At 45.8% G+C, this 20557-nt stretch overlaps 2 protein-coding genes and 1 pseudogene across 2 annotated transcripts; 1 reads left to right on the forward strand and 2 right to left on the reverse strand.

The window, feature by feature from the left end:
• The first annotated feature begins 1325 nt into the window (after nt 1-1325).
• On the forward strand, nt 1326-1810 carry LOC112816881 (large ribosomal subunit protein eL28 pseudogene; annotated as a pseudogene).
• A 2604-nt stretch (nt 1811-4414) lies between these two features.
• Nucleotides 4415-6232, reverse strand: FAM220A (family with sequence similarity 220 member A). Its single transcript, XM_073886381.1, has one exon. It carries the CDS (start codon nt 6148-6150, stop codon nt 5353-5355), a length of 798 nt encoding a protein of 265 aa, XP_073742482.1. The 5' UTR covers nt 6151-6232; the 3' UTR covers nt 4415-5352.
• A 1072-nt stretch (nt 6233-7304) lies between these two features.
• On the reverse strand, nt 7305-19758 carry SMIM10L3 (small integral membrane protein 10 like 3). Its single transcript, XM_025863640.2, has 2 exons — nt 19475-19758; nt 7305-8409 (listed from the first exon to the last, which is right to left on the reverse strand). Exons 1-2 carry the CDS (start codon nt 19658-19660, stop codon nt 8311-8313), a joined length of 285 nt encoding a protein of 94 aa, XP_025719425.1. The 5' UTR covers nt 19661-19758; the 3' UTR covers nt 7305-8310.
• Nucleotides 19759-20557: the final 799 nt, after the last annotated feature.

Raw genomic sequence — 20557 nt, forward strand, 5'->3', positions numbered from 1 at the left:
ACACAGCAACTCATGTCAAGGGAGCAGAGACATGCTTCCTCCAAGTCTTCTTACTAATCAGCAGTGGTAGAGTGCTGGCAGACTTCAGTATAACAGGAGAGAAGCTTCCAGAATTAGAAAACAGAGCCTAATAAAATCTTTAAAAAGGGGGGGGGGCGCCTGGGTGGCTCAGTCATTGGGCATCTGCCTTCTGCTCGGGTCATGGTCTCGGGGTCCTGGGATCGAGCCCCGCGTCGGGCTCCCTGCTCCACAGGAGGCGTGCTTCTCCCTCTCCCGCTCCCCCAGGTTGTGTTTCCTCTCTCGCTGCATCTCTGTCAGATGAATAAATAAAATCTTAAAAAAAAAATTTTTTTTTAAAAAGGAGGTTGGGGACACCTGGGTGGCTCAGACAGTTAAACGTCTGCCTTTGGCTCAGGTCATGATCCCAGGGCCCTGGGATCGAGTCCCGCATCAGGCTCCTTGCTCAGCAGGGAGCCTGCTTCTCCCTCTGCTTGTAAGCTTGCTCGTTCTCTCTCTCACCCTCTGACAAAACCAAGAAAAGAGAAAGAAAAGGAAAGGAAAGGAAAAGAAAAGAAGAAAGAAAGAGAGAAAAAGAGAAAAAAAAGAAAACAGAGCCTAGGGGTGCCTGAATGGCACTGTTGGTTAAGCGTCCGTTTGATTTCTGCTCAGATCATGATATTAGGGTATTAGGGTGCTGGGATCAGAGCCCCACATCTGGCTCTGTGCTCAGCGGGGGTGGGTGGGTGGGGTCTGCTTCTCCCTCTCCCTCTGCTCCTCCCCCTGACTCTCTAAAATAAATCAATAAATCTTAAAAAAAAAAAAAAAAGGAAAGAAAACAGAGCCTATTCCCCAATCTTCAAACAAATCACTCATTTTCTGAGAGCAGAAATAATAGGCAGGAGACAGAAAACAGGATAAATCCACTGCCTTAAAAAAAAAACCCCAACAACAAAAAACCAAAAACAAAAAGCTGAAAGTGTGAATTGGTTAACTGGAGATTATTATATTCCCCCGTCAATACCGTGGTGGTGAGGCACAGCTGCCCTAGAAAAACTCCTTATATTGTTATGTAACTAAACACTTTGAAAAATTAACTGTAAAGAGCTACTCAAGACACCAGCAGAGCAAAACTGCAGCAAAGCCCACTCTTGCTCCCGTAAATAACGGAGCTGTTTGCCAGAAGAAAACACAGCACTCAAGGACTCCTCAGACCCCACGGGCGCATGCTATAAAGATGGCAATGTGTGGGTCGGATGCATCGGGGCCGCCACACACCCTCCCAACTCAACCCAAACACTTCCCTTAAAACCTGTGCCTCGGTCTCTTTCCGTCTCCGGCTGCCGTAGCGAGAGGAGCCGCAGCCATGTCCGCCCACCTGCAGTGGACGGTCGTGCGGAACTGCTCCAGCTTCCTGATCAAGAGGAACAAGCAGACCTACAGCACTGAGCCCAACAACCTGAAGGCTCGCAACTCGTTCCGCTACAACGGGCTGATTCACCGCAAGACCGTGGGCGTGGAGCCGGCGGCCGACGGGAAAGGCGTGGTGGTGGTCATGAAGCGGCGATCCGGCCAGCGGAAACCCGCCACCTCCTACGTTCGAACCACCATTAACAAGAATGCCCGGGCCACCCTCAGCAGCATCCGGCACATGATCCGCAAGAACAAGTACCGCCCAGATCTGCGCATGGCTGCCATTCGCAGAGCCAGCGCCATCCTGCGCAGCCAGAAGCCTGTGATGGTGAAGAGGAAGCGGGCCCGCCCCACCAAGAGCTCCTGAACACCTGCCCCTGCCTCTAAAGCAATAAAGATGTCAGCCTCCTCAAAAAAAAAAAAAAAAAAAAAAACCTGTGCCTCAATAAAGCAAGATCATCTGTTCCAAGAAGAGGAAAAGTGTATCCTGTGAAGATGGCCTCTCCTAAGTGGCAAGCCCCTTTGCAAACAGTCTTTCCTAGGCAAATTTCGGTCAATCTGATGTAGAGCTCAAAGAAGTTTGCAGAGTTTGAAGCACAAATGCCTCTTTCGTTGACCTGATTGATCAAGTTTTGATAAAAATAAAATTGGAAAAAAGATAACATTTTAGAAGCAAAGAGGAGCCAAGTAGAAGCAACCATCCTATTAAATTCTAGTTCTCTAACTTCAAATACCTACACTGAATCTATCACTCGGATGGGGTGTGTTTCAAAGCTTCCACCACTAGCCAGGGCTGAAGAGCACAATTTCTCGCTCCGAGCTCATCTAGATTGTTTAGGAGACCCCTGAATTCTCTCTTTGGAAGGTTTAAAAAGGAGAATTTTTAAATTATCTATGGGAGAATATAGGGAGAATTCTATAGTGTATTTCTTTTTCTATGGAAAACTACAGTAGTCTGTTTGAATACAGTGATTCACAGCAAGCTCCAAATAAACATGCCTTATCTACAAAACCAGTAGTCCTACAGTAAGGATCTATTTAAATGCAAGTTTCTTAATTTCTTATTCATTATTGGCTTGCAACTTCATAATCACTCAACACCTCACTGTTCATTCCAATGTTAAAAATTATGATTTCCATATGTGAATAACCAAGTCCAAGATATTGTACTATGAGAAGTGCTTCTAAATTTAAAATGATTGTGTTCAATCCTTAAGAGCAGAATCCACAAAGGCAAAAAACAAACAAAACCATAAAAACTTAACTTCTAAAGCAAACTTCCCTCAGTTTTCATTGCCAAAATGATACAACCTAAAAATTTTCAAATGACTGGGGGGCGCCTGGGTGGCTCAGTTGGTTAAGCGACTGCCTTCGGCTCAGGTCATGATCCTGGAGTCCGGGATCGTGTCCCACATCAGGCTTCCTGCTCAGCGGGGAGTCTGCTTCTCCCTCTGACCCTCTTCCCTCTCGTGCTATCATTCTAATAAATAAAATCTTTAAAAAAAATGTTTTTTCAAATGACATATTCCTTTTAGGATACACGCACTCCTATGTTTCTAGCATTATTTACAATAGCCAAGATATGGAAGCACCCCAAGTGTCCATCGATTAATGAATGGATAAAGATGTGGTGTGTGTATAATGGAATATTAGTCATAAAAAAGAATGAAATCTTGCCATTTGCAGTGACTTGGATGGAGCTAGAGAGTATCATGCTAAGCAAAATTTCAGTCAGAGGAAGACAGCATACGATTTCACTCATATGTGAAATTTAAGAAACAAAACAAGCATGGGGGGGGGGGGAGACAAACCAAGAAATGGTTCTTAATTACAGAGAACTGATGGTGACCAGAGGTGAGGGAGGAGGGGGTGGGTTAAATAGGTGATGGAGATTAAGGACTGCACTTGTGAGGAGCACCAGGTGACCTACGAAAGTGCTGAATCACTAGATTGTACACCTGAAATTAACATTACACTGTATGTTAACTGGAATTAAAATGAAAACTTGACTTATCCCTTTTATAACTCAATCATGGAAACAATTTATCTGAAAGAATATCGTATTTCTATACTAATTGCCTCAGAGAAATGTTTATAGAAGGCCTTATTTTGTAAAGTCATGAAACTTTATACAGTGCATTTATCACCACCTCTCCACCCTAGAACTTCCCACAGGAGAGGCCTGTCTTCGAACAGGAACTGGACACAGCGCCAAAGGGAAAATTTTCAGCCAAATATATGTGTATTTAAATTTTTTTTTTTTTAAGATTTTATTTATTTGACAGAGAGAGAGAGCACAAGCACAGGGAGAGGGAGAGCAGGGAGCCCGATCCGGAGCTTGATCCCAGGACCCTGGGGTCATGACCTGCGGCAAAGGCAGAGGCTTAACTGACAGAGCCACCCAGGCACCCCATGTATTAAAAAATTAAAGAAGTTGTTATAGTGAACATTCCCCCAAAGTGGCATCCAGAAAAAACACAACTTATTCTAATATAACCACATGAAGACATTCCAAATTTATTTAGCATCGGATACGCAACAGAGAATTCCATCTTTGTTCTTTGCAACTGGTTGAAAATTTCTATTCTTGCAATTTACAAAACAAAGGAAATAAAACAGTCGATGGGTCACAGAAAGTTCTATCCCAAAGGAGTAGACTTAGTGTAAAACAAAAAAGGGCGGGGAGGGCCTGACAAGAAAAGGGTTCCCATTTTAAAACAATTCCGTGTTCTCACCTCACCATCCCTCGGTGACCCCCAAACGGGGTTCTTACTGCCCAACCAGGACGGCGTCCTTCACGGTGGCGGCGATCACCAGAGGGTCACAACACGTTCTCACTATGTCCTGGGAGGAAAGTGAGAGCAGAGAGTTCCGACCTGGCTTCGCATGCTGTCTTTCAAGCTCTGCTTCCAGTCTTCTAAGTCGGCAGCCTACTTGGGCCAAAGATAAAAGACTTTTCAATATGAGGAAGACAGCACTGATAAAACACAAGGTGAACCGAGACTGCACATGTAAAAGAAGACATTTATTATGCTAAATAACATGTTTTATTTTTCATTTTCCCCCAAACACTAAAATAGCACACGGCATAGCAAGCTAGCACACAAACGGAGAGAGGCAACCAGTAACCCCGAAACTGGTTAAGTCTTACTTTGGGACTCCTGAAAAACTCACACTCTGAAGGGACCTTTACCAGAGTTCTCAACCACCAGAGGGGTTACCTCAGAAAAAATGTTAGTGTAAGAGACACCTCCGCTCCTGGAAACTGGAAACTTTCTACCGGGGCAGTACAAGGTCTGTCTCCCCCTAACGGAGCTACCGCAGATGGTCTCAAGGTCATTTCTATTTCAGGCGACACTGCCAGGGCTCCTAGTTTAAGGATTATACTAAAAGGACACTGAATATTGCAACTTTCACCGTAGGGCCTCCATTTAAACTGCATTTCAAGGGGAAGGAAAGGGATTTGAGAAAAATAAAACTTTGCTGCATACCCAAATTATTCTACAGAATGCAGAAATGGTGGCAGGGCCAAGAGCAGGTAGGGAAGGGCTGATATTAACAAACGGCCACTTTCACCCGATGTTCAGTCTGAGGAGACAGTATCTGGGACGGTAGCCCTTTAGAATGAGCGTTGAAGATAAAGAATGTTATTACATCTTTACGTTGTAACCTGACATTTATATAGGATCTATGAATGTTCTCCTTGAAATGGTATCCCAATACTGAATGTCTTTCAAGCATGGGTTAAAACATGTTCAAAACTCTCCTGTCACATCAACCAACTTCCCATGAGTTTAAATTCCACTTAAAGTTTGTCTGATCATACAAACTGAAGCAGGAACTTCACGGCTGCCCCGTGCGCATCCAGACTCAGTGTGAAAGAAATCATTCTAAGACAACTTTTAAAATTAATCTCACTATTTTTATTGTTCGGCTTGTACCTTAACTATGGCGTAACGGATTTGCTACTTCAAAAGCTGGTAGAGCCAGTAACCCCAGTATTATTTGCAGATCGTTTGAGGTACTTTTTATACTTGAAAGCATTTTCTTGTATTCTACCGTTTGCTCTGAAAACAGGGGCTCTGGGTGGCCAAGGAAAACACATTTTGTCTCATCATTCAGGAAAACTTTGGGGCATGCATGCAGCAGTGTAGACAGGACGAAATGCAGGCCAGACAGTTCCAACTCAAAGCCTAGCCCCTCTAAAAGAGCACTTGGCGGTTCCTCCTCAGAGATCCCCATTTCTGATCGCTTCTGAGAGCACGGTAGTCCTGACGCCCAAGGCTCTCCTGGGCGGCACCATCCTCCATGGCTGTCGGTGGCCCTGGGCCCTCCTCCCAGCCAGTGCCTCACCAGAGCATCCCCCACTCCGCAGGACACCCCAGAAAAACGCTCTTCTGCAAGAGCACAGAACACATGCACAGTCTTGCTCTGACCCACCACGGAAGCTGAATTTCTTCTTAATGATTCTTTCAGACACAGAAGCACTTTGTTGCTGCTGTGAAGCAAGAGGCTGGCCTCGCTCGGAGCATTTTTCATTTCCATTGACAACTCCTCCTTTTGTGAATTTCCATCCACATCAACCGCAGGTATTTGCACACAGGAGGAGGAAGGTGTATCTGTCAGGCAAAGGCTCTCCTCCTGTGCTCTTTCAAGTCCATACAGCAGCCTGTCTGAGTCCTCTCCCGCCCCCTTCACCTTCCTGAGGCAGGTGCCCAGGGCTCCCACTCTGTCCCTCATGCTGTGTGTTCTCTGATGTGGTGAGCCTGACGACACGCCTCTGTCAGTCAGCGGAAGGCCTTCAATGGATCTCAATATGAACCTGGAAGAGATAATCCAATTAAAAGTATTATGAAGACAGAGTCTTAAAAGAGCCTACATACACCAGGTACTACCTAACAAATATGAAGATCTCTTTAACAGTCTCTGGCACCAAGGATTCCCATAATTTGATAGAAAACAGGATGACAACCTACCAGTTAGAGATCACAACAAAAAGAACATACTTTAAAAAAACACACAGTACTTTATTAATGCAGTGTTTCCTTAAAAAATACTTAAAAATTTTAAAAAAATACATCCTTAGGTTTTGTACTTTTCACAACTATTTAGTTATTTCTGTGGGTTCAATAAAAATCTGTCCTCTCTTTAATCAGGACATAACTGGATGACTCTATTATGCAAACCAAGGCTCTGACATGTCCTATTTGAGAATGATTCTCAATGACTCAAGCAGGACAAGCCACTTTTAAGGAATCAAGGTCAATTTTATTTACAGATCTAATGTCCACAAAGCCCTCCCAAGAAAAACCAGCATGGAGGGGTCCTGGCATACAACATTGCAGCCTCAAGGTGGTAAGGAAGATCACTGGCTGGCAGGTCAGGAACCTTAGCAAATTTTGGAGCCTTGATAAGAGAAGAATTCACCCGAATTTATAGGTACTACAAGTAAAAACATGATGGAGAAAGTTTCTTGGGCTTACCTCCCCACTCTCAGACTCGCCCAGTCCGAGATTCTGCGTGAAAACTTCAGGACAGAAGTTGATTTGTGACCTCAGCAGTTGTTCAAGAGCAAACTCAAGGTGACTCATATGGTTAACACTCTTGCTGCACCTGCAACCCTAATGGGACCAGCCTTTTTCTATGACCCAAGAATCATCTTTCTTTGCCATAGTTACACCCCCAATGGGGAAGATATGTCAGGAAAGGCTGTGAAAGGGCCTTGAGACGGGCAAACAATAAGCTGACTGGGCGTGCTGTCCAGTGCGTCCTTGTGTTACCTAAGTTTATGGGGCCCTGCACCTGTCTGAGCTGCTGTACGAATGTGAGTTGTGAAAAATGTGAGAGGAAGGCAAAATATTTTTTAAAGATTTTATTTATTTATTTGAGAGAGAGCATGAGAGGAGGGAAGGCAAAATATTTTTAATTTATGCTTCTTTTTGTGTATTTTTTTTAAGATTTTATTTATTTGACAGAAAGAGAGATCACAAGTAGGCAGACAGGCAGGCAGAGGCAGAGGAGAAGCAGACTCCCCACAGAGCAGGGAGCTCGACTCCGGGCTCGATCCCAGGACCCTGCGAAGGGTCTTGAGGACTTGAGCCGAAGGCAGACGCTTAACCGACTGAGCCACCCAGGTGCCCCCAAGGCAAAAGATTTCTTATCCAAAGAAATTAAAAATTTTGTTCAGAGGAATGCAATTATTACCCTGTGGATACTGACCATTTCTTACATCCATTTGTACCTCACTTTGGTGTTCCTGGTTACATGTGCGTGCATATTTTGTCTAAATTCTCTTTTAAGCTGCTTATAGCATCTCACTAACTCCTTCATTAATTGAGGAATTTAAAAAAATGTTGACCCATGGTCCTTTAAAAAACCACCATAACCCCAGAGCATTAATACATGGAAAATAAATACATAAACTGTATTTAGAAATTTTTCTAAAAGGCCAGCCTAAAGAAGAACAATCTAACGAAAACACACAACTCTGCTGGGAGAAAGGAGGGATGGAAACGTGGGACGTGAGGCAGAAGCAGCCTGGGAGCAGACAGCCCATCTCCCACAGTAAGACAAAGATGAAGCCTAAGAGTGAAGAGTCAGGAAGCAACAAGCGTGCGATACAGAGAGAAATATGCACAAGGAGAACCAGCTGTAGCTGAGAGGCTTGGCTATGGGGACAGAGAAACAGGGGGCAGGAAGCTGCAGTTTCTCTAACCAGGGGACCTAGCTAAGGTAAGTGTGTTACGTTTTTATAAAAAATGTAAAGAGAGTACACTGGGAAGAAAATAAACAAGAATTACTGGAGGCTGAAGTAGAAGCAAAAAGAGCAAAGGGAGGGGGTGTGAAGCCAACCAGGGCTAACAAGAGGCACTGGTCACGGTGTAAGGAGCGTGGCCTCCATCAGCAGGCGATGCAGAGCCACTGAGGGACGTTCGGCCGGGAGACGTTGGCTGGATCTGCATTTCCGATTAATTCCTTGGCTGCAGTGTGGTGGCTAGACTGGAAAGGAATCACAGTAGACCAATTAGGAGGCTATTGAATAGCACAGGGAAACAGTTGAGGCTGTGGGTGAAGAGGAGAGAGAAGATATTTTTCCACTTGGTGGCGGATGGATGTAGAAAGAGGACCACAGGTTTCTCTGGCTTTCACTTCTGGGTAATGAAGGCATCACGAACAGAGAATGGAGAGGGAACAGCAGGTCGGGAGGGACGTCAAACAGCTCAGATGGGAGACGGGAACACACAGAGTTTGACTGTGGGAACGGGCAAGCATTTGGATTATTAATAAAGCTGTTAGCTCAAGAGTGATGTCAGAGCTGGGACCTAGATTCTGAAGTCGCCGGCTTTGGGGAGGTGGACAAAAAAGAGAAAACGGTAAGGTACAGAAGGCCAGGATCTCCAAGATCTAGCGAGGGCCCCAAAGCCACAGAGGAGGAAGATTCAAAGCACCTCGAGAAACTCCGTGTCACAGATGCCAAGAGCATCGAACGCTTCAAAAAAGAGGGCGGTTATGGGGCAAATGGGTGGCTCAGTTGTTAAGCGTCTGCCTTAGGCTCAGGTCATAATCCCAGGGTTCTGGGATTGAACCCCACATCAGGCGCTCTGCTCAGCGGGAAGCCTGCTTCTCCCTCTTCCACTTCCCCTGCTTGTATTCCCTCTCTTGATGTCTCTCTGTCAAATGAATAAATAAAAAATAAAATAAAAACTAAAATAAGATAAAAAATAATAAAATAAAATAAAAAATTCTTAAGAAAAACACATCATTTAATAGGAACCAACTCTCAGGAAAATTAGTTTTTTTTTTTTTAAAGATTTTATTTATTTATTAGAGAGCGAGAGAGAGAGAAACAGCATGAGAGGGGAGAGAGTCAGAGGGAGAAGCAGGCTCCCCACTGAGCCGGGAGCCCAATGTGGGACTCGATCCCGGGACTCCGGGATCATGACCTGAGCCGAAGGCAGTCGCCCAACCAACTGAGCCACCCAGGAGCCCAGGAAAATTAGTTTCTAACTACTTTTAGCATGTCCTTGTACAAGGACTTGGTGCTGTTCAGAAAATACTTCAGCTAAGGTACCACTAATATAATCATATATTTAGTAATGTTAGAACATGTTGTTTACTGAAGATGTAGTTCTTTAGTAAATTCAGTAATAAAACTACATATTTAATCTCTTGACAAAAATATTTCGGATCAGTGAAAACATTTTGGGCTCTGACCCCTCAACTAGCCAACAAATTGTTTTTGGCCAACAAAAACTTCTGATACTACACACACACATTACTTATATTTTGAGAGCCAGAAATAATTTTCAAATAATTTCTAAACAAGCAAAATATTTTAATTTTTTTTTAAAGATTTTATTTATTTTTTGACAGAGAGAGACATAGTGAGAGAGGGAACACAAGCAGGGGGAGTGGGAGAGGGAGAAGCAGACTCCCCGCTGAGCAGGGAGCCCGATGCGGAACTCGATCCCAGGACCCTGAGATCATGACCTGAGCCGAAAGCAGATGCTTAACGACTGAGCCACCCAGGCGCCCCAAAATATTTTTTTAAAGATTTTATTTATTTGACAGAGAGAGTCATAGCGAGAGAGGGAACACAAGCAGGGGGAGAAGCAGGCTCCCCACTGAGCAAGGAGCCAGATGCGGGACTCAATCTCAGAACCCTGGGATCATGACCTGAGCCAAAGGCAGATGCTTAACACTGAGCCACTCAGGCACCCCACAAGCAAAATATTTTTTATTGAAGTACAGTTGACACACTATATATTAGTTTCAAGTGTACACGAAAGTGATTCAACCACCTTATCCATTATGCTCTGCTCCCCACAAGTATAGCTACCATCTGTCACCATACAACGCTACAATACCACTGACTATATTCTCCATGCTGTATCTTCCACGCCCATGACTTACTCATTCCATAACTGAAAGCCTGTACCTTCCACTCCCCTTCACCCATTTTTCCCATTCTCCCACCACCCACCTTGGGGGGACCCATCAGTTTGTTACCTGTATTTATGGGTCTGTTTCTTTTTTGGTTTGTTCATTTGTTTTATCTTTTAGATTCCACGTATAAGTGAAATCATATGGTATTTGTCTTTGTGAAATATTTTTATAACTTATTCTCACTCTACTACATATATTGGTACATCACATTGTACCCAGTAAAATACACATAATTACATAATTAACTGTCCTTAGCCCTAGAAATCTCATCCCCACACCCACCCCCATGTTAAGTCTACAAAATGATAAGCAGCATAAACTCTGGCAAACAAACTTATCCACCAACACGGAGACCATCAGAGTAAAGGAAGGAGTCTATTCTGAAGTTCAAGACAGTTTGATTCAGAAAAAAATAAAGTGCAGTACTGGGAGTAAGTTCCTGAATGTACTCCCTCACCCGGTAACAAAGGTTGAGAGTTGAACCACAAAACCAGAGGGGTGATGTGTAAGAGAAACAAGATTATCTGGTCTTGGATGTCTTGATCTTCAGGGCAGACAGGAGAAATCCTCCACAAAAATCCCTGCCTGCGGGAGGCAGCTGACCTGCTGCATAACAATAGGCCTGACCCAATTTGACAGCGGCTGTACTCCTGGGCTGTCGCCTTACCTTCTTTAACCTGAGCTATTAATGGCCTCAGGGACCTGACAGTCTGGATACCACCTCTCTGTAAACTAAAAATAACCTGTCCTCTATGCTTCTGAAAGCCAGCTGGCAAGGCTATTCCCAAAGGGGGCTGGGAAGAAGACACAGCTCAAGGAGCAGGGTTGGGACAACAATGGGCTTAGAGTTGGGTCCTGCCTCACAACGGCTCCCAAACACGCTCCAGGCCCATCCCTGCCTCGCCTGGCTTCTAGAGCTTCCAGATGTGAACTTAACATTGCTGTGCTCATGACTAAAACAATCAGACTAAGGAGGTGGCCAAAACACATTCCTCAAATTGCTACCTGGGGCACCTGGCGGGTGCAGTCCATAGAGCATGCAACTCTTGATCTCGGGGTCATGAGTTCAAGCCCCATGTTGGGTGTAGAGATTACTTAAGGAAATACCAAATAAAATTTTTTAAAATAATAAGACTTTAAAAAAAAAAGGTGCTACCCAGCTCAAAGGATGAGAAACAGGAACAACTCAGTCATGTCCACATGAAGCTGAATCATAACCACAGGGAACACTAAAGAGTGCTTAGTTCCTGTTACTAAGCATTCAGCACATCCAAATCAAACCTGCCCCCAAACAAAGCCAGTCATGCAGCTCTTGCTAGCCACCACCCTGTTTCCTCTTTCTTCCACCTGCCTGCCAAAGGTGCGCTGAGACGTGGGCTGTGTCACAGCTCGGGGACCTCTGGCAATCCTCTGTCCTGAGCGTGCTGTGAGGACTCTGCGTGAAAGCGCCCAGCAACTTCTCTGACCGGCATTCCAAAAACAGCAGCTATCATCATCATCCAAGAGTGTTTTAGGGAACAACAAAATGGGGCTGCGGGGCGGTTCTATGAAGCAGAAGACGCAGGAGTGACCACTGGATGGCAACATGGAAGTGGCCTCAACACGGGCCGTGTGTTCCGTGGAGGGGTAGAAGCCGAGGCCCAGGCTGCAGTGGCCGACCAGTGAAGGGAGCATTTTAACTTTTAAAATTATTTACAAATGGGAGAGAAATGAAATCATGTCCACACAAACCCTATACGTGAATGTTCACAGCAGCATTACTCACTCATAATAGCCAAAAAGTGAGAACAGCCTGAATGTCCAACTGATGGATATGAGAGACAAAAAAGTCTACGGAAGTGTCACAGATTGGAGGAGACATGGCAACTAAAAGCAGTGTGGGGTCCTGGAACAGGAAAAGAACACAGTGGGAAAAACTGGTAAAATCCCAATGTGTTGGACTGATGTTCATCTCTGAGTTTTTCACTGTGCTATGACACAGTTAGCCTCCAACAGAAGGTGGGTAAAGGGTCTATGGGAGCCCTCCGCATATTTTTGCAACTTTTCTCTAAGTCAAATCATTTCAAAATAAAAAGTAAAAAAACAAACCAAAAAAGGGATCCATTCTGGCTCGGAGTTTTTTGTTTTTTTGAATACCCCAGTGTGGAATGAGGAGATGAAGATGGTGTAGGCTTGAGGAAGTAAGATAAACCTGATTAGCAAAGAGTTGATCCTTACTGAAAAGGAGTGATGGGGGGGAGGGGGGAGGGGTGTGTGGGTGTGTGTGGGGTGTGTGTGTAGGGTTCATTATACTACTCTATTTTTGTGTACATTTGAATATTCCAATAAAGCTTTTTTAAAAAATAATCCTTTAAGGGGCGCCTGGCTGTCTCAGTCGTTTAAGAGTCTGCCTTCGGCTCAGGTCATGGTCCCAGGGTCCTGGGATCGAGTCCCACATCGGGTTCCCTGCTCAGCAGAAAGCCTGCTTCTCCCTCCCCCGCTCCCCCTGCTTGTGTCCCCTCTCTTGCTGTCTCTCTGTCAAATAAATAAATAAAATCTTTAAAAAAAATCCTTTAAAAAAGTAAATCACATTAAGTCCCATCTCAGTGAAATATCTCCCACTTCACTCAGAGTACAAGCCAAAGTCCTTACAACGTAGGAGCCACCATCCCATGTTCCCTGGTCCCCCAGTTTGTTACTGTGATCATAGGAGAGAATTAAGAACACTCGGAAGGGTACCTGGCTGGCTCAGAGCGTGTAACTTTTTTTTTAATCAAGGATTTATTTATTTAGGAGAGGGGGAGAGAGAACACGTGTGTGTGCCCATGAATGGGGGAGGGGAGAAGGAGACTCTTAAGCAGATGCTGCCCTTTTCCATGTGAAAGCAATTCATTTTTATTGGCCCTTAGAAAACTATCAGAAGGTGCTATAGTCTGAATGTCCCCCCAAATTCATATGCTGAAACTCTAACCTAAAGATGGTGGTATTAGGAGGAGAAGCCTCGGGGAACTGTGTAGGTCATAAGAGTAGAGCCTTCATGAATGGGATTACTGTTCTTACAAAGTGGCCCCACAGAGACCCCTAGCCCCTCCAACTATGAGAGGACAAGCAAGAAGGCGTCGGCCAGGAATCAGGACTCTCACGAGGGCTTGGACATGGGGGTGCCTTGATCTTGGACTTTCCAGCCTCCACAACTGTGAGAAATAAATGTTTGTTGATTATAAGCCGCCCTGTCTGTGGAGGTAAAGAACCACTGGTCCTGCTCCAAAGATTGTTTGAGAAGCAACGCATAGGCTCTCTCCAAGTTAGGGGCTACTCCCCCCAGGTGCCAACAAACACGTTTTTTTTTAAAGATATTATTTATTTGTTTATTTGAGAGAGAGCAAGAGTGAGACAGCACAAGAGTGGGAGCAACAGAGGAAGAGGGAGAAGCAGGCTCCTCGCTGAGCAGGGAGCCCAACGCCGGGCTTGATCCCAGGACTCCAGGATCCTGACCTGAGCCGAAGGCAGATACTTAACGGACTGAGCCACCCAGGTTTGCCCGGACAAACACATTTATGAAAAAATGGTTTTTAACCTTTTCTTCACTTATCCCCCCCAAGATTTTATTTATATATTTGACAGAGAGAGAGAGAGAGAACATGCACACACAAGCAAGGGGAGAGGGAGAAGCAGGCTCCCTACAGAGCAGGGAGCTCAATGCAGGGCTCGATCCCAGGACAGAAAGATCATGACCTGAGCGAAGGCAGATACCTAACCAACTGAGCCACCCAGGCACCCCACTTTTCTTCACTTTATGTATGGTTGGTATCTTTTAACATTAGTACATATAGATCTAACACACTTTGTATCTGCTTGACCCATTATAAGACTTTGTGCAAGACTTAAAAAAAAGCCTGACTCAAGGATACAGGTGTTCACTGCACTATTCTTTCAAATTTTACATAGGTTGAAAATTTTTCAAAAGTTTATGAAAAACAAACCATGATGAAAGCATTCACTTGAATGGAAAGATTCCATAGTGTTTTCATGTTCTCTGCATGTTCGGTACTTAGCATCTCAAAGTATGCAGTTGTTCCTCATCTCAGAAGCCAGAACAAATTCCTAACTGGGCTGATGCTTTTGACTTGACTCATTAAGATTTCATAAAGCTCATAAGCTTTTACAACATTTTCTTTTTTTTTTAAGATTTTATTTATTCATGAGAGACAGAGAGAGAGAGAGAGAGAGAGAGAGAAAAGCAGGCTCCCAAGGAGCAGGGAGCCTGATGCGGGACTTGATCCCAGGACCCTGGGATTATGACCTGAGCTGAAGGCAGATGCTTAACCATCTGAGCCACCCAGGCACCCTACAACATTTTCTTTTTTTCTTTTTTTCTTTTTTTATTTTTTTTAAAGATTTTATTTATTTTTTAACAGAGAGAGAGAGAGAGACAGACAGTGAGAGAGGGAACACAAGCGGGGGGAGTGGGAGAGGGAGAAGCAGGCCTCCCGCTGAGCGGGGAGCCCGATGCGGGGCTCGATCCCAGGACCCTGGGATCATGACCTGAGCCGAAGGCAGACGCTCAACGACTGAGCCACCCAGGCGCCCCCCTACAACATTTTCTTAATAATTTCTAATTTCCCCCCATCAAGCAACAGAATAAAACTCATTTCAAGCTGCACTTGACCCTGCAACTAGGATCTTAGAATCTACTACTTTTTTAAATTGTTCAGACAAAAGATCATGCAATCTGAGTCAAAGCCAAGGTCCCTTCAATGCTCCTAAACCTCTCAGTCTGAATCTCCTGCCACCTTCTTCAGGGACCAGTCTCCTGCTGTTCCGGAACATATCAAGCCTGCACCAGCTGTAGGGCCTTCTCTGCACAAAACAAGATACTCTTCTAATCCAGACATCTCCCCATCCCCAAGGCTAAAGCCCTTACCACTGACTTCAAGGTTTTGTTCAAATGCCACCTAATCAATGAAGCCCACCTGCTCTATTAAGAACGGCAACCAGCTCTCCCACCCCAACTACACTCCTGAACTCTTTTACCTGACTGGAATGAACGAATATAGATTTTCAAGTGACAGGAGAACATGGAAAGACAGGCAGTTGTGGATTTAGAAAGTCTATCACAAAGGAGACTACGACAGAGCAGTCAGAAGCAGGGGAGAGGGGTGGCATAGAGGGAGGAGCCAAAGGAAGCTTCCCGGGCCTGGTCAGCACAGGGCAGCGTGGCCCATGCCACAGAAGACAAGGACATTGCTCAGTTCTCAGTACAATCTATCATCTTGCTTTTACTAATTTTTTTAAAGATTTTATTTATTTATTTGCCAGAGAGAAGGCACAGGGGAGAGAGAGAGCATGAGAGTAAAAGCAAGGGAAAGCAGCAAGCAGAGGGAGAAGCAGGCTCCCCGCTGAACAGGGAGCCTGATGGGGGACTCGATCCCAGGCCCCTGGGATCACAACCTCAGCCGAGAGCAGACACTTAACCAACTGAGCCACCCAGACATCCCACTAATTTTAATTTAGTATTTCATACAGATTCTCATTTTTCTACTCCTTGTATTTCAGATTCTGTATAAGTAGGATACTAATGACTCTAGCAGATTAAGGCTTGCTTGCAAACTATTTTTTTCAAAATTTTTAAAATTTATTTTTTTAAGCTTGCAAACAATATTTTAAAATCATAAAGCTCCTAGGTTTACAAAGCCCTTTTGCATCTATTTTCTCATTTAATCATCTTGCATATTAAAGGTCTACAAACAAATGACGTGGGGGTCCTAAGTAAACATGTGGGCCACAGCATCCCTTATTCCAGCACCCCCCATGGAGAGGCCAAGGACACGGTGTGTTGAGTAAAAAAGCAGCGACCCGCAGCCATCCTCTTGCTCAGATTCTATTTCCCAGGGCACTTCCCTTTACAAGAGGCCAGAGTAATTAAACCCTTAAATCAGGTTAATTTACCTAGTGATTTTCCACAAATGAACAGAAACTCTAAACCTGCAGGGGTATTTAAAGTAGCAGCTTAACTATCACAATAAAGAAGAGAGATACCCGGCACCCACCCTCTCCCCGCCTCAAGCACGTGAAGTGACTGCTGCTATCCTGGATCAAGCCTGAGATCCAATCTAAAACCCTCACACAGTTCTTAGCCCCCAACGAACCTGGTGACCACTTTGTGCCTCCCCCACTCCCATCTCACCACTGACCTGACCGAACAAGCCCACATGCTACTCCTACAGCTCAGCTCTCAGGCTTCCCTACAGCTGTGCTGCACCTGGACTGTTACTCCACGTCAAGTACACCATGTCACCCATCACGGGCTTTTGGGGTTGGTGCGCGCTGAGCCCGTCTGACTGCCCAAACCACTCAAAGTAAAGCTAATCTCCCTCCTCCTAAATGCATCTACCTTCAATCATTGTGGTGCAAATTCCTTGTTATGAAAGTTGTACTTGAATAACATTTCCTGAGATTCCCAACCACAAACAACTATGAGATTTGGAAACCCTAAGCATCACATTAGAAATGGAGTCCTATGTTTCTTATTGCTTATGGAACAAGCAAGCCTTCAGTACTCTTTTTTTTTAAAGATTTTTTATTTATTTATTTGACAGAGAGAAACACAGCGAGAGAGGGAACACAAGCAGGGGGAGTGGCAGAGGGAGAAGCGGGCTTCCAGCAGAGCAGGGAGCCCGATGCGGGACTCGATCCCAGGACCCCAGGATCATGACCTGAGCCGAAGGCAGACGCTTAACGACTGAGCCACCCAGGTGCCCCAAGCCTTCAGTACTCTTGCAATGAAGAGAACAAAAGTGCAAGATCATATGGATAATGGTGATCATGCAAGTCCTCTCTGAAATCAGAATTGAAGCGTGAGACTGAACCAAAGGAAGAACAGCTTGTGCAAATGCCCAGGGACAGATATGCAGAGGAGAGTAGTAAGGAAACTGTGAGAAAGAACAGTAAACAAGAAGCCAGTTAGAGAGGTAGGCAAAAGCCAGATCTGCGGATCAAACTATGTGAACTGCATTCTGTATGCAATGAGCACCAGTTTTGTTCTGTTGTTTTGTGGGAAATGACACCTAAAAAAAAAAAAAAAAAAAAAAAAAAGACTTCTCTACTGCCCCGTGGAAAATAGATGGTCCAGGTGATTATGGTAGTTTGGATAAGAGGGTAGTCATACATAGTTAAGTGGACATATGACAAAGGTGATTTTTTTTTAATGATACAAAACATGGTAACTTTTTTTCAAAACATAATTTTTTTTAAAGATTTTATTTATTTATTTGAGAGAGAGAATGAGAGATAGAGAGCACGAGAGGGAAGAGGGTCAGAGGGAGAAGCAGACTCCCTGCCAAGCAGGGAGCCCGATGCGGGACTCGATCCCGGGACTCCAGGATCATGACCTGAGCCGAAGGCAGTCGCTTAACCAACTGAGCCACCCAGGCGCCCCAAAACATGATAATTTTTAACATTATGTACTAGGTCTTCTCTTACAATAGTTCTTGTAATTCTACATGTGACTGCAAAGCATTAACGCAATTCTAGACAAAAGGTTCCCAAGTAGGCGCTCGGCGGCCGGGGTGGGGTGGGGGGGTGTCAAATGCAGACTTGTTTTGTTTTGGCCACAAAGTTTACTTTCTTAAAACCTGAGTTGATTTGGTATCTAAAAATCAGTATTTCCAATTTCTCTTGAAAATCACTAGATCTGGCAATCAACCGTCGGCTAGTGGAAACTGGCTAGAGCACAGGCTTTCTGGTTTCCCCCAGTCCCCCACACCCAGCACCCTTGACTCCTTCATACCACCTACTGGAAAGATAATTCAGTTTTCCACTCTTCCAGTCTGGTACCTTCACTTAGGGTGCCAAAGCCCTTATTCACATAAAAGTATCCCAATTTGAGGGGTGCCTGGGTGGCTCAGTCATTAGACGTCTGCCTTCGGCTCAGGTCATGGTCCCAGGGTCCTGGGATCAAGCCCTGCATCGGGCTCCTTGCCTGGCGGGAGGCCTGCTTCTCGCTCTCCCGCTCCCCCTGCTTGTGTTCCCTCTCTCGCTGTGTCTCTCTCTTGTCAAATAAATAAATAAAATCTTAAAAAAAAAAAAAAGGCAGCTTCATCTCATCTCACCTTAACACATTTTTGATCAAGAACTGGTTTTAAATAGCCTGCCGTCACCAGTAATAGGAACCAAAACCTAAGGATCCAGACACAGACACAATTCCATCCTGATACAACCAAACCAGAGGGGACAAAAATGACAACACCTGCATGGTCTCAACAGGCCTGGTCCTAGCACTCAGGCTTCCTCATTTTGCACACCAGGGAGCAACACAAGTACGGTCAGACCGGAAGCTCAGCGAGGGCAGGAACCTGTCCCTCCTCCATCAAAGCCCGTGCCAGGCACTCCAAGATGTGTAAACGGAATCCAATAGGAGCTCCGCATTTGACCATCTCTGATACACTTACAAAGGAAAATTCTCAATCTGACGACTTTTCATCCCACTAGAAAAAGGCATCTGTAATTCAAGGGGTGAAGGAATGTCATTTACAGCAAAGGTGATCTCCAAGGTGCTGGGTGTGTCTACTTTCTCACATCTGAATATAGTTTAAACTCTGAAACCTTTTGCGTCTCTGCCTCCTCCACTTCATTTTCCCTCATCTCCAGCCTCACCCCACTCCCACTCCGACTAGGATAAGATACATCCATCAAAACACTAACCCATTTTAAGTTTCAGAAATAATTTGTTGAAAAGCTTTGTAAAGTTTGGGAACTAGCAAAGTCAATCACAAACCCACCTCGCAAACCCAACCGTATAATAATTTTCTGGGCCAAATTTCCTCTTCAGGGCTTTTCCACCGGTGCCAGCATCCACCATCCCCGCGGACCCCACGCCCCAGCTGTAGGCCCTCAGCCGGGGCAAGCCGCTCCACCCCGCCCCTAGCCTCGTTTGCAGAACGGGAACAACAATAACCTCAGCGGGTTTTCCTCCCGTGGGGTTGCAGGAGAAATGCACAGTGCATACACTTGGCACCCAGCTTGGCAGCTCCTGTTAGCATCCTCGCCGTCCCCGGGCGGGATGGGCCGGACCGCGCTGGGCGGACAGGCGCTTGGGGAGGGTCGAGGGAGAGGGGCCGGGCGGGCGCGGCTCACTCACCTGCAGGCGGACGTTGAGCATCATGGAAGCCACGATGTAGAGGTAGGGGAAGTTGATGCGCAGCCGCCAGGCCAGGTCGAAAAAGATGAGCAGCGTGCGGGTCAGCCCCTTGCAGAAGACCCCATAGGAGCGGGCGGCGGCCGAGCGCGAAAGGCGGACAGCCAGGCCCGACAGAGCCGCCGCCATATAGACCGGCGCCCGCCGCCCGCCCGCCGCGCACCGACCGGCCGCGGACCCGGGCCGCCCGGCGCTCCGAAGCCCGCCCGCCCTCTCGGCGCCGCGTCGCCCCCGGGCCTCCGCCCCGGCCGCTGGGCCGCGCTCGGCGCGCTGAGGGAGCGAGGGAGGCGGCGGCGAGGTTGGGGGCGGGCGGGCGGGCGGGCGGCGGGGAGGGGAGTCCGCGCGTCACACTCGGGGAAGCGCCTCCGCGAGCTGCCGCCTGGTCCGAGCCGGGCCGCGCGGCCTGACGTCACAATGCCCGCGCCGCGCCTGCGCACCTCTGTCCCGCCCCCTACCCCGCCCCTTGTCACCTTCCGCAGGTGAGACGCGCATGCGTGGGCGAGGCGGGGCGGGATGCTCCGGCAGAGCAGCGGATGCGTTATCTCGGTCTGCCCCCTAATGGTAAGCCAGAAATTAAAACAAATGAGGAGGTGAGCCGTGAATTTGAATTAGATTGTACAATGCCAATGTCCTTAATAATGGGGAACTGTACATTTAAAAATTGTTAAAATAGACAGCTCTTTCTGCCCAGGGGTCCTGTCATCGTGCTTTAATAAAACTATCTTTTTGCACCTAAATAAATCAATCAATCAAAATAAAAACGGTGAAAATAGCAAGTTTTATGTTATGGATATCTAACCACAATTATAAAAAGCAAACAAAGGGAGGCTTCCTGGGGTGGAGGGGCAGAACATGCTACCCATGTAGTTGGTTTCAGGACCCCAGCCATTGTTGTTCAGTGTTGACTGATATAAAATATTTAATCTTTAATAACTGGTATTAATTGACTTGCTAATGAAATAAGCAAAAATATGGAAACTTCCAAAACTTCTAGTATTCTGGGTTTCGGTTTTTTTTTTCTTTTTG

This window comes from Callorhinus ursinus, unplaced genomic scaffold (assembly GCF_003265705.2).
Source record: "Callorhinus ursinus isolate GAN/ISIS: 27379988/994484 unplaced genomic scaffold, GSC_fseal_2.0 scaffold70, whole genome shotgun sequence".
Classification (NCBI taxonomy): domain Eukaryota; kingdom Metazoa; phylum Chordata; class Mammalia; order Carnivora; family Otariidae; genus Callorhinus; species Callorhinus ursinus.